Source organism: Perna viridis, chromosome 2, assembly GCF_037379345.1.
Source record: "Perna viridis isolate PV_CMFRI_1.1 ecotype Kerala chromosome 2, ASM3737934v1, whole genome shotgun sequence".
Classification (NCBI taxonomy): domain Eukaryota; kingdom Metazoa; phylum Mollusca; class Bivalvia; order Mytilida; family Mytilidae; genus Perna; species Perna viridis.
This window is the reverse complement of record NC_142446.1, coordinates 11461866-11477431: the sequence shown is the minus strand read 5'-3', so window position 1 is coordinate 11477431 and position 15566 is coordinate 11461866. Positions and strand designations below refer to the sequence as shown.

The following is a 15566-nucleotide window of genomic DNA, read 5'->3' as shown; positions in this document are numbered from 1 at the left end:
CTATAGTCTCTAATTAAATCCATCTGGACCCACATGAGTTAAAATCAACTCTAAACCAAACCATCAGGACCCACACGAGTTAAAATCAACCCTAAACCAAACCATCAGGACCCACACGAGTTAAAATCAACCCTAAACCAAACCATCAGGACCCACACGAGTTAAAATCAACCCTAAACCAAACCATCAGGACCCACACGAGTTAAAATCAACCCTAAACCAAACCATCAGGACCCACACGAGTTAAAATCAACCCTAAACCAAACCATCAGGATCCACATGAGTTAAAATCAACCCTAAACCAAACCATCAGGACCCACACGAGTTAAAATCAACCCTAAACCAAACCATCAGGACCCACACGAGTTAAAATCAACCCTAAACCAAACCATCAGGACCCACATGAGTTAATATCACCCTAACAAACCCATCATGACTCTAATTGGCATTAAAACACTCAAACCTTAAATTTGAGGCATTCTATGTAGAAGAAGAAATCTTTATCCTTATTTGAAGCGCCATCATCTTCACCATGCTTGAGGAGATATTTATAGAAGTACAACATCTGTAATGTCATGTTCCCTGCAGCAGCCTGTTTCAACCCTTTGTTAAACTCATCTTTGTCTTCTTTTGTAGGATGGGCTCGTCCTGTCTGCAAAAAAAAACATACAAAAACCTTACTCTTAACAAAAAATGACCCAAAATAAATTATGAATATAAATGATAAAAATATAATAAATAAAAAACACTTAAAAACTAGTTATATTTGTAGCAGTTATAGGAAGCAAAATAAAGAAATACCATGATAAATATACATGTACCTTTTTGTAGTACCTCTAATTATATGGTCATAAAATAAAAAAAAAGTTCATAAAGAAAGTAAAAAGAAGTGCCATGACTTTATCTGCTGGACAGCAATGACATTTGATCTAAGAAAGTCCAGGTACATCACATCATTCATCATAGTCATAAGGAATCAATAATCAGTCACATAAAAGTGTGATATTATTTGAATATTAGGCTAATCTGATAAAACAACATTATATTTCCCTCACAAGTAATACCCCTTTGTTAGTAAGCTCTGAGATCTACTAGGAACAAGTACTGTGCATATGTGTTATTTCTACATCTGTCTACAGGAATAAGTATGCTTTAAAGGAAATATTCACAGAAAAATAGATTTTGAATGTTTCTAAAGGTAAAGTCACAGTACTTTCTCCACAAATTACTTTTCTTGACTTTACCAAAAAATAAGTCATGGTTATCTCTCAAATGATATTAACATCTATTAAATAAGACAAACCCCAAAAATTTGTTTATCTTATTTATAAGATTAACACATGCTAAAGCAGTGTATGCAGTGCTAAACCCTTCAACAGCAGTAATAATGCAACCTTATACCTTCCAGGAACTTACATACACAGAACTATATCGTCAAAAGCTTTATATCGCAACTCTTAATATAATTCATTATGGAGAGATATATAATGCCATCAAAATAAAAAAAGAATAGATAAGTTCATATGAAAAACATGTTTAAATTATTGATTTAATTAGATATCTGCAAAAATATTCACTTTTATTTATAATGTCTATGCTTCTTAAGAAACTTTAGAAAACTGCACAAAACAGGTGACCTAAAATCTCTGAAAACTAAAAAAACATACAGTTAAGACAATACAATAGGTTAGAACAACATAGGGTAAATACAGCACAAAAGCAAGCTAAGCTACTTTCACTTGGTCTGCCATGCAAAGCCAACAAAAACATGTCCACATCATGCTCAGCTACCTTAGACCTCCTTGAAACTCGTTTAACTGTTATTGTTGGCTCAGCTTTCACTGGTCTTCGGAAAACAGGTGAATCATCCTGTAGAGCAATTAATCTAAGACTATAAACTGAGGAAGGCAAAGGTTTTAATTATACAAGCAATAAAAAAGGTCCTATAAATCATAGAAACAAGAATAGAAGTAAACCCAGCAACACAACTTATTGCTTTGAAAGCATTGACAAGTTTAATATAAAAGTTGCGTAAAAGTTACAAAATTTTATCATTTAATACTGAACTGACTAGAGCTACAATAGAAAATATGCTATGGTCACAAGTTTAGGATCCTCATAATATATTCTGTTAAACAGATGGTGTACATAAGATTTGTGATCCCATCTTCATGTAACAAAAAATGTTCAATATCCCTTTATGTCTACAGATACACTGTATCTGAAAAAATCATTCAACCGTAACCAGAGTCGAACTTAATCTCTAACTTCTCATAGTAAGACTACATACAAAAGATAAAACCAATTGGTGAAAGCATTACAAAAAAAAAGTGGAAAACTGTAAATTCACTGAAATTTTCTAAATTCATTCAACCATAACCAAAGTCGAACTTAATCTGTAACTCTTCATGATAAGGCTACACACCAAAAACAAACTTATTTGGTAAAAGCATAACAAACAAAAAAAGTGAGGAAAACGCGGAAGGACAGATGGACGGACGTCCAGATGCTGGCAATTCCATGTCAACTCGCGAAGCATCGCGGGGGACAATAAATTATTTGTTATTCTAAAATATCTGTTACAGGTAATGATTAAATAATACATACAATTGTGCTTTCATATTAAAATTAGTCTTATATTCTGACCAAGACACCTAGTATGCATACCCTGACTTTAAAATAAAACAAATAAATGGGAAGAGATACAGACCATTGAAATGGAAAATTACATGTCTCAAGAATGACCACAATAATATTGACAAGCACTTAAACTAGTCCCCTAGCTACTGACAGTGGTCAAATTTGATATAAGTTCAATGAAATCAAAAAAAAAAATGCAGACATGAGAGGAATCAGTTTCCAAGAGACATCGCTCCTACAAAAAAATGACTTTTAAACTTTACATGAATCATGGTAGTCTTGATGTAAATCTGTAATGTTTTCAGGATGTACAAAGTCTCATAAAAATATCGTTCTTGTGCTACAACAGGTAAGACATGAGACAATCAATTATTTACTCTGATTATGACTTCAATAGACATATTATGACAACATTTATTTTTAGTCATCAGACACCACACAGTCCTAGTATTCTAAAGAATTAAAATTGCAGTATTCAGTTAAGCCATGAAACAAAATGCCAACCATTTATTCAAATGTTAGATGCTTTTCTCATTCATAATTTTGTTATAATGTTTGTTAATCCTGTGTTAGGGATGTTTTTATCCAGTATACTGTTGTATTAATAGAGATACTGTTCTTCTTCCTAGTTATTATTGTCAAACTTCCTAAACTTAGGAATCATACTGTAATTTTAGCAGCAGATGTTAATTGAATATTGTTTTGGCAACACACATCATTCCAACTTCATCATTCTGTTGACATCAGTATTCTGACAGCAGCAGATCCCATGTTAGCAGCAGACGCCATTCTGTTACAGCTTTTGGTTGCCTATTTTGAACAGCCTGGTTAGCACAATAATGATGAAGTTTGTTTTGTTAACAGCACACATTGAGTTATTTCATCATTTGCTAACACAATATTCCTTTACCTCTTCCACCTTGTTCATGACACCACCAACATTAAGTTTTACCTCAGCCCATACATCATCCTCAGAATCTTCATCCTTTTTTACTTGGGTCTCTTTAGCAAATCTGACTTTCCTACCACCCATTTTTTGTTGTTCATCATGTGAGTATACATCAACTGTCATACATGGTTTTTCCTGGGGAAACTTCATCCTCTGCACAAATTTCCAATTTTTGGGGACTTTACCATCACTTGGTCTTTCTACTGGAGATGGGGAATGCTTGGTTTCTGGGGACTTCTGTTTTGAGCTACCCTCTTCATCTTCTGCCTAGCACCAAAACATACATAATGATGTTCCTTGAAGAATTCAAATCATGCTCTTTTCATTGTGCTCTTTTCACCTGTTTCTTTTTTGTCCTATTTGTCATTTTATCTTATTTAAAATCTATGGTAAGCAACAAACATAGAAACTTTTAAGTAGACTAAAATTCTTCAGATAAATCAATAAAATTTATATAAATGTAGTTAATACCTATTCCAGATTAAAAACCTAATACTGTCATACCTATGTAAAAATGTTAATTAGTAACATTCAGTCCTTCATGTTCCAAATAATCAGAACAAGTATAGATAATGCAATAGAAACTTTCCATTATTCGTCCTATAGAATTGTCATGCAGACAATGGATTTAGACTGTTGTCATGTAATAGAGGTAAACATATGGTGTTTTTTGCCTTTCTTTTAAGGATTAACAAAGTGAGAATAGACAGTTAGTGTACCAAATTCATCAATAACATTCTACATAAGCATTCACAAATACTAATGTCCATTTCCTTTCAATTAAATCATTCTAGCACTTAATTAAAGAGTTTGTAGTATTATTGAGAAGTTTACATACTTTGAAAATACAATAAAATTCAGAAAACATCAAAATATTTTGGTTTTAATGGGTAAAGAAACAATATTTTATAGAAATTGGTGATTATAAGAGCCCAAGTAATGCTACAGATTGCATTAACCATATGTAAAAGTAATCTTAGCTGAAAAAAACACTGCACAGGACAACAGCTCCAAAGCATCATTTCAAAAACAATCTATGATTAGTAAAGCCATGATACAACTCATCCTTTCGCAACAACTAACTTAAAACAAAAAACTAACATTACAAGCATTTATGTTTTTCTAATATAAAGGTACAAGTTGTCTCCATGTACAACCTGTTCTAAAATGTAAATATATCAATTTTTAAAGACACAAAATAATTGAATATATTTTATATCTATTGTTCCTTTCTAGTGATACAAGAAGCAAAATGATAAATTTGGCACTGCAACAAAAACATTATGTACTAATTGTACCAAACCAAACCAGCCAAATACAATTTCTTACCTTTCCTTTCCTTCCTTTTTTCCAGTTTGGTACAGCTAAAGATGTAGCATCTAATCTCAGTGAGAGTTCTGCTTGAGACAGGTTTACAAAATCTCTTGTCTCCATTCCATTTTCTGCTGCTTTCTCCTGAAATAAAATCAATGTATTATCCATTTTAAAACTATTTCAATAGTGTTATCAGCTATTTAGCAGATGCAATGTTTTATCTGCACCTCATTCCTGTCAAATTTGTGTCTAAAAATTGCTTTGATTTTTTTTTAAGTTTTAAGAACATTACCAAATACTAGTACATTGTAATAGCTGTCAAAACATCTGTGGCTGTCATCATAATGTAATGCTTGTACATAATTGGTTTCACATAACAATCAGCAAAAAACCCAACAGAATAGAACATATGAATGTGAAATCTTAAATTCAAGTCCTGTATTGTCTATAGCTATCAGTTTGACTTATCTATTTTTCATCAGCTGTATAATTCAAATAATGTTAAAATAGGTGTTAAGTTGTCTTCAATTCAAATTGTATGTACACACATTAGCTAACCAGTTAAGATGAGATCATACTTACTACAATATAAGGTTTGAAGACTTCATCAATCTTAGGTAGTATATAATGTTCCATTTCCTTAAGTACTGGAGTTTTAGGTCGCTCAGTAAATTTTCCTTGGATTTTCTCGTTAAAATTGATCTTCTTCTTTGCATGAGAATCTGCATATGTTCTAAAACAGAAACTTCAAGTGATTATCATTTTTACTTTTTTTTATGAATTTAAATATAATGAAAACCACAACAGCAATTATGTTAAAATACAAGAGAACATAGAAATACTATGAGGAAGCTCACACTAAATATACCCTACTTCACAGACCAAAGTTGAACTGTTTCTCTTTGCAGGCATCTCCCAATAATTATCTCCCTTTATGCACATCTACATGGAAAACCAAGTTTTCTTATAAAATGTTATTTAAAATAATAGAATAGATATACAGACAGACAGACAGATTCCTATTTACTCTTTGTTTGTAAGGGGTGTATAAAGGATGAGAACAAAAAAAGAAAAACAAGCAGTGAAAGCAAATACACAGAAAACAATACACTGAAAGAGGATAATCTGTCATCATGGTGGTGATGGACACATTATATCTGCTTCCAAAATAAAAATAAAAATTGCCAAGACAAGTAGAGGACTAACTTTCAGATGGACATGTCTTATAAAACATTAGGTAATTGGTAATATTCATAACTAATTTGCTATGATTGTTGCCAGATAATTGGTAATATCCATAACTAATTTGCTATGATTGTCGCAAGATAATTGGTAATATCCATAACTATTTTGCTATGATTGTCACAAGATAATTGGTAATATCCATAACTATTTTGCTATGACTGTCGCCAGATAATTGGTAATATCCATAACTATTTTGCATGATTGTCACCAGATAATTCAGTTAATAACAATGATAGGTGTTAATAAGAATACACTGAACTAAAGTCTTACTTGTATATCAATGTAGCTTGGGCATCTTTTTTCTTTGCAACACTTTTACTGTTGCCATAACTAAGATATTTTTCTACATCATGAAATAGCTGGATCATGAAGAATCTCTCTTTATCATCAGACTCTTGCAGGTGCTTCTTAAATGCCTTCATTATGCTGCAAGGAGATAAAAAAAATATAGAAAGATGACAAAACAACAATTTACACTTATTAATTTTTAGGTAAACATTATTTAACATGTTGTAAATGATGATGACAACAGCTTACAGAACAATTTGTCCAGCTGAAAAGGGTATGTACTACATACAGTGTGGTTTTATCTTAGTTTGGAATATTGTACAGAAATATGGAGTATTTAGCTAGATATGAAGGATTGGTATCATATCTTAATTCTGAAATCTGGTTTAAGGATTTGGAGGGTATGAGGATCTGGTTTGGGATATACTTAAGTAGGGATATCTGGTTTGAGGATTTGGAGGATTGAGGTATTATCTTGGTCAGGGGATTATGTTTGGGGATATTGAGGACTGGGGTATTATCTTGGTAGGAGGATAGGGTTTGTGGATATCAAGGTCTAGGGTATTATCTTGGTAAGGGGTTGGGTTTGTGGATATTGAGGTGTGGGATATTATCTTGGTAGGGGGATGGGTTTGTGGATACTGAGGTCTGGGATATTATCTTCGTTGGGGATATTGAGAACTAGGGTATTATCTTGGTAGGAGATAATTAAAACTACAGTATTATCTTGGCAAGAGAATTTGGTTTGAGAGTAAAGAGGATTTCAGTTTTATCTTGGTAGTGAGACAGGGTTCAAGTGCAGACAATGGATTTAGACTGTTGACTGACTTACCCTCTGTTATCTACTAGTTCAACAAAAGGAGGAGGAGGTTTTGGACTTTTACTCTCAGGGTCACCTTCTATTTCTTCTTCTGTCTCTTCCTTCTGAAAATATTGATAAAATTCAAAACATAATTCCAAAAACTTTCCTGTGAAGATATCATTAAGTTATAGGATCATGTGGTGATGGATGGATGAAAACATGAACAGAAACAATAAATAAAACCTGACAGAAAGTAAATTAAAAACTGAACAGAAAGTGAAATAAAAACTGACAGAAAGTAAATTAATAACTGACAGAAAGTTAATTAAAAACTGACAGGATTCTGAAATGTAATAAAAACTTGCAGAAAGGGAAATAAAAACTTATAAATAAAAGGACCAAAAAAGATCAAATAGAGAGTACTATATGTATCATGAAGCACTAACAAACTATCTTATACAAATGGCGATTCAAAGTGCTGATAGCACTGGCGGTTTTTGATTCTTGTGAAAATTGTAGCATGAACAAAATTTCTAAGGTTATATGCCATGCCATGACATAAAATTGTGATCATAAATTGCATTTTAAATACTACTAAGAACGGTTGTTTTTGATATGTATTAACTGAAAGTCAATCTATACTACTGATCCAACTTCACACACATTTACATACTTCGTTCCATTTCAACTTTTTCCACAATTTTAAATCTATCAAAATATTAATGTGCATTTACGTCCAAAACCTATATTAACAGAGTATTTATCCTACATAACAATTATACTTAAATAAACCCAATATCAGCTTAAAAAAATAATTTCCTTAACACAAGATTTTCAAAAACTAGACACTTTTTTATCAATTTGAATTTTCCCACCAATTTTACTTGGTTAAAATCACTGACCTTCACTTCCTGTTTATAAATGGAAAAAATATTAAAGATAGGATGGATAATTTGACTTATAAGTGTGTTAAAATGAAAACATTTAACACATTTAATCCTTCCAGACACAAGGAAGAAATAAATTCCCTAAATGTAAATTTATTACTAAATATTTTTCAAGGCCAAAAAGGAGTCCTTCAAATCTTGAGTTGATATGAAGACTAGATCTTAATTTTATTTGCATAAATAATAGAATATTATTGAACTCATAAATTGCAAGAGACATATCTACTTGTTTTAAAAGAGGTATTGAATGATATAAAAGGAATTACATTTGGACTATATTTTTGTGTAGTGTTTAGAAAAAGTAGGGAAGTTCCAGTGATAAGCCAGTGACATAAGCTATTTTGATCCTGAAAGATCAAAAACTCAACAAAAAAATTTACAGAACTGTAACAAGACATGAAAATATTACCTTTCAATCAAAACCAGGCTATCTATTTAATACAATCAGTACCTCAGGTCCTTTCTTCTTCTTGGCTTCTTTTACACGTCTATATGCATTTCTGATAGCTCTTTTCCTTTCTCTTTCCATGTCTTTCCTTCTGAGTCTTGCTAGCATACGAAGCTCCGCCCTCTTTTCTGAATCAATATCATCCTGAATGGCCTCAGCTAATCGTCTAGCTCTCTGTGATTCTGTGGTTGGAATTCTGTTACAAACATTTTTAAATGAATAACTTCTAAAACAAACCAGTTTGATGTTTACTATTAGTTGTACAATGCTTTGATCTTTCTACTTGTAGTTTATCAAATTTCCAAATTATTGCCATTGTATCTTTTATGATGATTGGGATGATACCTTATATATAAATGAGTTGAATAAACTATTCTGTATATTATATTCACTGAAATAGATGCAGAAATAGAGCCTTTGGTTTTCTTAAACAATATATTTCAATGAACATTTTTTTGTCTGTTCCAAAACATGTTTAATACTTTGTCTCAGTATTTTAAAACACATAGGGTATGTCTATTCTTTGTGTCATGTTTCATTTAAACGTAACTAACCATTAATCATTTATTGATATCTGATCATAAAAATGTACATTTTGAAATTGATTTAAAACAAAACTGATTAAAGATTTAAAGGTTTACCAACTGGTAAAACCAATTGATATCTAGCCCCTGCTGATTACCTGTTATATTTCATCTGTATATTTGTTGGAAGCATATTATTATTTGTGCAATCGATATGTTATACTTTAATAAATAAATTTATTGTTATTTTCATTATTATTGTAACAATCAAAGTAAGACAAACATGTACATCCTAACTACCTGAATGCTTTATCATGTTTATCCTGAAAGTATACCAAATCTATTACTGCTAAGCTTTGACCAAATTTACGGATTAATGCTTCTCAAAAGCTTTTTGAAATATTCTATCATGTCTACATATGATAACTTCTATTATTCAGGCACTTTATACTAATGAGTTGGGACTCATTTGTTTTTTAATTTGAATAAAAGTAAAAACATTTCTTTGATATCTACAAGTACATGTATGTCCAAAAAGATTATATCAGGTCAGAATATTGCAACACCATATTTAGTATTCAACTAAATTTTCTGCTCTCTATCCTGGAGTGTAAAATTTTTTTTTCTCAAAAGACCAGAAAAAAAATCATTTAAGCAGGATAATAAATGGTCTGTGCCTTATGTCTTTGTGAAGAGAGTGGCAGAAGCTGTGAAACAAACATGTGATGGTATGTAGGCAAACAAATGGTAACAAGGGGTGAAAGGGACATGTTAAAATAAGGAAATAAACTTTCCATTAAAATGTGATGGAAAAGGGGGTTTATGAATGTTAGTATACAAGGTCTCGCAACAATACATATTTAACAGGATAATGTGACTTTTTTAAGAACAGATTTTGGTGATTTTTTTCCAGTCCTATACCTGCTTAAAATGTTAGAGACTGTCGGAGAATCCTTCCTTCTGCAAAGACACACACACACACACACTTAATTCAAAGCTCCATATCAATATAGAGGACAATGTTTGAAGCTTTCACCACAGTAACATTTAATAAATGACATCAGAGATAATATAATCATTTAGTTTCATGTCAAAAATGAATCTTATCATATTAACACTTCAGAATACTTGTTAAATAAATTAGATTTTTTGTTCTGAGTGAAACAATACATGTACTTGATAATTCATATATTCCCTTCTTCCTACGTTTTCAATTACTGTTGTATTCTTAAGAAGCATGGTTACCAAATATGGGATTACTTGTGCTAGTAATGCTCCTACTGCATGCTTACATAGAATTACTTGTGCCAGTAATGCTCTATAAATCAATATCTTCTACAACATATTAATACTGTTAAAATAATTGTCCTATAAAACACACCAATCATTATTTCTAGGAATGAGCATAACAAAAAATCAAGGAAAATTGTCATTAAAGCTCCTATTGACTTCTTATCATAATATACAGGATTTTGATTGCCTGATTTGTTATCTAATCAATGATTTTTAACAACATGATTGTTTATTTGTAAAATAATTTGTTTTTGAAATGCTGAAATTTTCATTTGATTCCCGTTGACAGATTTTGATTTAGGGCATTACTTTATATATGTATTTAGTTTTTCATTTTCTTGTAATACTTTTCTTGATTATATTAAACAGTTTGCCTCCATTTTAATGCAGTGTTGACCATGTGACTTTTATTTAGAGATTACTGTATAATTATTATATCATTGTGTGAAAATGAAGTGTGTGATCATTTTAATATTTCACATCAATGTAAAACTCATTTATATCAGCATCTCATCATTAATTTGTTTATACTTCACATTTCTTTATGCAAAAATTACATAATAAAAAAGATCTACTATTACAACACCACTTATTTTCATGATTTTTTTACCAAAAGAAGAAAAAATATCCAAAGTTTAATTCTTTGGATCATTTATTCAGAAGAAGTTTTGAATATCAGTAATTTATCTTGAAAAATAAGGATTATTCTGTCAAAATTTCTGTATGTAAATAACTTTTATAATTCTTTTGTGATTTAATTATTCCCATTTTTGAACATCAAATACAAAACGAACAAACCTGCAATACTTGCCTTTCATTTGAAAAAAAATCTTTAAATCAATGACAAATTGGCTTCACAATTATTTTTTGAAAAAAAGTGATTTGTATAGAAGGTACCGGTAGTTGGAAAAATAACAAAGTTGACACATTTACAGCACCATCCTGATGCTTTTAAGTTCTCAAAACAAACTGTGTTATTTTTGTTTGTGTACAAGAATATAGTGTATTTTGTGCTATTGTAGAAATTTAAAACATGTTGTAATCAGCAGAACTTTGCCAGTAAACCCAACTTTTCTCGGCTCAGATAGCTACCCAAAATGAAAAGTGACCACTAACTGTTTCCTGTAAAAAAATACTCATCAAAGATGTACATGCTTTAAAGTGATAACTGCACAATATTGTGAAAAAACTCTCCTAATTCATTCAGATATTGGATTAAAGTATATCTAATACAAACCTTTTAACCCAAGGTTCAGGCCTAGATATAACAAGCTGATCATTCAGTACAGTTATGTCTATAACATCAGCTGTTGGAGGGGGAGATAATCCACGAGGTATAACATGAGCACTGAAATTACACAAGATTTGATCAATACAATTAAAGTAAAGATAATTTTTATGTACTAACCTTAAATATATCATCATTACAATCAATACTTAGGAACAAGAAACAGTGTTTTTTCTTCAAAATCTTCTTGCAAGGTGAGAGACAGAAATAAATGACTGTTTTAGGAAGCCCAGAATTTGAATAGCTGAATGTTAACAACTGTTAAAAAACAAGACGGAATTTGAAGACACATAATGTATATAGCTGTTAATGAGATTGAATGTTGACAGCTGTTGAAGAGACAGAATGTTTACAGCTTATGAAGAGACAGAACATTTACAACAGTTAAAGAGACAGAATAATGACAGCTTTTGAAGAAACAGAATGTTTACAGGTGTTGAAGTGAGAGAACGTTTACAGCTGTTGAAGAGTCAGAAGGATTACAGTTTTTGAGGAGACAATGTTTAAATTCTTTGCTTAGATTGAATGTTTAGGTTGTTGCTGAGAAAGAATGTTAACAATTGACAGAATAAATTTCTCTGTAGAATGCAGTGGGATATACTTGTTGAATCCTGAACAGAAGAGACAAGTGTGGGCACTTTATGCCAGTTTGAAACATCTCTGTCTGCATGGTGATAGATTTCTGACATAGTGTGAATGTAAATACATAACTAAAATCAAGTTCATAGGTTAACCACTATTGTTTTTGGAGATAAAAACTGAAAATAAAAAGAAACAAGTAAACAGGTTAATTAACAAACTTCATTATAGATTGCTTTATGTTATGAGACAATTATTCTCAGTCACTAAGTCTACAAAAGAATTGATCCCAAGTAATGAAAATTTACTAATCATAGATTTATAAACTTACTCTAGAAAGCCTTTAAGATCCTCCTTAAGGTACCTTATCCATGCCTCCTGTAGCCTACTTGTGGCATACTGTTTGGCATTGTTAAACACTGAAGCTTCAATAAAATCTGTAGCATTTAGCAATTGTCTGTGGATTTCATCTTGTTCTAATGGTAATAGTCCTACAAAAACGTAGGTACAATGGTAAAAAAAAAATAAATGAAGTACACAAAAACTTTAATTACATACAGATCACAGTGTGAAAAATAATCAACTTTCCATGTTAATGAATACAATTAATTACTGAAGACTAATTAATTTTCGCAGAGTACTAATTTTCACAATTTTTGTGGTTGACAGAAAAGCTTAAAAAATAGTACCTGTGAAATTGATTTTCAATACTGTATCACGCTAATATGATTTTTTGTAACCATGAAAATTGATACCCGCAAATATGTCTACATGACCAAATCTGTGAAAATTAATACATTTGCAATAAATAAGACTGTCAACAAAACATTGTTATGTGACTAACCTATTCTAAGATGTGAGTTTGGTGCTATATGGTTATTGTAAATATTCCAAGCATGACACAGGCGTAATAATCTATCAGCTGATCTTTCTTCTGCTGCACCATACTCGGTCACACTTTGCCAGAACAGTAGCATAGATGACAATTGTTTGTCAGTATGCCTGAAATTTAAATGTCTCATTGCTTTTATTTTGTCCTAACTTTTCTCTTGTACATAGAACTGTAAAAAAAGTTTAATGTGGTGCAAGGAAAGAAATTAAAACAGATAAATTAAGATTTTTGTAAGGAAAAATTTAGATACTGAGAACACACACACAAAGAAGTCCTACATAAACAACAGACATGATTCCTACAGTTCATAAAAATAATGGTTAAAAGTAATAGAATGGAAAAAAGAACATTTGTACCTGCAGGAGTTCAACATTTTCAACCATGAACTATTGTTTTTTTCCAACATAATCTTGCATCTAAAATGCATTATATATTCACCAATACAAATTAACATTATGCCGAATTCCATAATTCTATAAAACTAACACTTCTAAAAAATGCTGAAATGGTCCACCAGCTATTTTATCTGTGGCTAGTGCTATCTGAAACCGGTCAAGCCCAAATCTGTAATGAAAAGACATAAAACACTTAACTATGATCTTATGTGAATACACACTATTGCTTTTGATCTGGTATGAACAAGAAGTTAACTGTCTCTTCAGTTTTAAAATTTGACAATGCATTCCAGTGCAGATCTAAACTCACATTCATGAAATAAGAAATTGTCCCTTATTGACAATTAATAACTTCTGATACCATTTTTTTTTTCTCTTTACACATCAGTTAAAAAATGAGCCATTAGAAAAAATGGAATTATAAGGAATATAGAACATGATAATCGGTTACTCTTATATAACATGGATTAAGCTAGTTTGACTAAGTTGATGGGAATAAGCATTTGATATTGTGCTTATATATATAGACTGCTACTGTAAGAAAACTTCTAAAACCAAGCAACACCAGCACCAGTGGCTAAAATACAAGGTCAATGTTAGTAGGTCAGATGGGACATATCTACCATCCTAGTTTATTCTTTCAATGGAGAACAGCCTAATGTTTATTCTATCGTTGCTCTAATTAATTCTCTCATTCCTCTCTTTCTACTACATATTACTCTAGGTAGTGCAACATCATTGATCTTTAAGTAAATCATATTCCAGATATAAAGACAGGTAGTTAGATACAAAAGATCTTCACAACATTCTATAGTTATATACATACAGCTTGCCGCAAGAAACAGAAGGTTTTTTTTGCATTTAAAGATCATGCTATGAATTTATATTACTTTTTCAGAAAGCTCAAGAAAAAATAGTGCTTGTGTAAATATAAAAAGGAAACATGAGAGCAAGAGAGCACATGATACACCCAACCCCCTTTTTAGTGTTTAAGAGTCTCGCATAGGCAAGATAAAAAAAATAAAAACAAAATGTACTGAAATTATCAGAAACCTACCAGTATCAATGAGTTTTTTTAATTTATGGACTGGTGGACTGATGGATAGTGGTTTACCATAATATGTCTCTCCAAAGGCAGAAATGTAACAATGCAGAAAATCAAGGCAATACATCAAACCAATTAGTGAATGATTTTATTCAATCTTAAAATGTCTGTTTAAAAAATCACTTCATTGACAAAGCTATACTGGCACAAAGGAATCCCACTTAGTATAATGGGTATCCCTTCCTTTCCACCAAAATGTATGATGGAGTCAGAGTGGTATACTTAGTATAATGGGTATTCCTTCCCTTCCACCAAAATGTATGATGGAGTGGGAGTGGTATACATAGTATAATGGTATCTCTTCCCTTCCACCAAAATGAATGATGCAGTCAGAGTGGTATACTTACTATAATGGGTATCCCTTCCCTTCCACCAAAATGTATGATGGAATGGGAGTGGTATACATAGTATAATGGTATCTCTTCCCTTCCACCAAAATGTATGATGGAGTCAGAGTGGTATACTTAGTATAATGGGTATCCCTTCCCTTCCACCAAAATGTATGCTGGAGTGGGAGTGGGGTACATAGTATAATGGGTATCCCTTCCCTTCCACCAAAATGTATGATGGAGTTAGAGTGGTGTACATAGTATAATGGTATCTCTTCCCTTCCATCAAAATGTATGATGGAGTCAGATTGGTATACTTAGTATAATGGATATCCTTTCGCTTCCACCAAAATGTATGATGGAGTCAGAGTGGTGTATATAGTATAATGGTATCTCTTCCCTTCCATCCAAATGTATGATAGAATCAGATTGTTATACATAGTATGATGGTATCGATTCCCTTCAACCCAAATGTAATATGGAGTCAAAGTGGTATACTTAGTATGATGGTATCCCTTCCCTTCAACC

General features: G+C 31.5%; 1 protein-coding gene across 13 annotated transcripts in view; it reads right to left on the bottom strand.

The window, feature by feature from the left end:
• Window positions 1–15566, bottom strand: part of LOC148623631 (uncharacterized) — a 49782-nt gene that overhangs the window by 10685 nt on the left and 23531 nt on the right. For 9 of the 13 annotated variants that reach the window (XM_088565596.1, XM_088565594.1, XM_088565597.1 and 6 more), the window contains 12 exons: window positions 13696–13773; window positions 13162–13319; window positions 12649–12808; window positions 11688–11798; window positions 8637–8829; window positions 7269–7360; window positions 6419–6574; window positions 5486–5636; window positions 4919–5044; window positions 3551–3856; window positions 1792–1869; window positions 464–652 (listed from right to left, as the gene is read on the bottom strand). In XM_088565596.1, the coding sequence (XP_088421722.1) occupies window positions 464–652; window positions 1792–1869; window positions 3551–3856; window positions 4919–5044; window positions 5486–5636; window positions 6419–6574; window positions 7269–7360; window positions 8637–8829; window positions 11688–11798; window positions 12649–12808; window positions 13162–13319; window positions 13696–13773 (1798 nt within the window). The remainder of the gene's footprint in view (window positions 1–463; window positions 653–1791; window positions 1870–3550; window positions 3857–4918; window positions 5045–5485; window positions 5637–6418; window positions 6575–7268; window positions 7361–8636; window positions 8830–11687; window positions 11799–12648; window positions 12809–13161; window positions 13320–13695; window positions 13774–15566) is intronic. The other 4 variants (XM_088565601.1, XM_088565593.1, XM_088565602.1 and 1 more) reach the window with 3 other exon arrangements.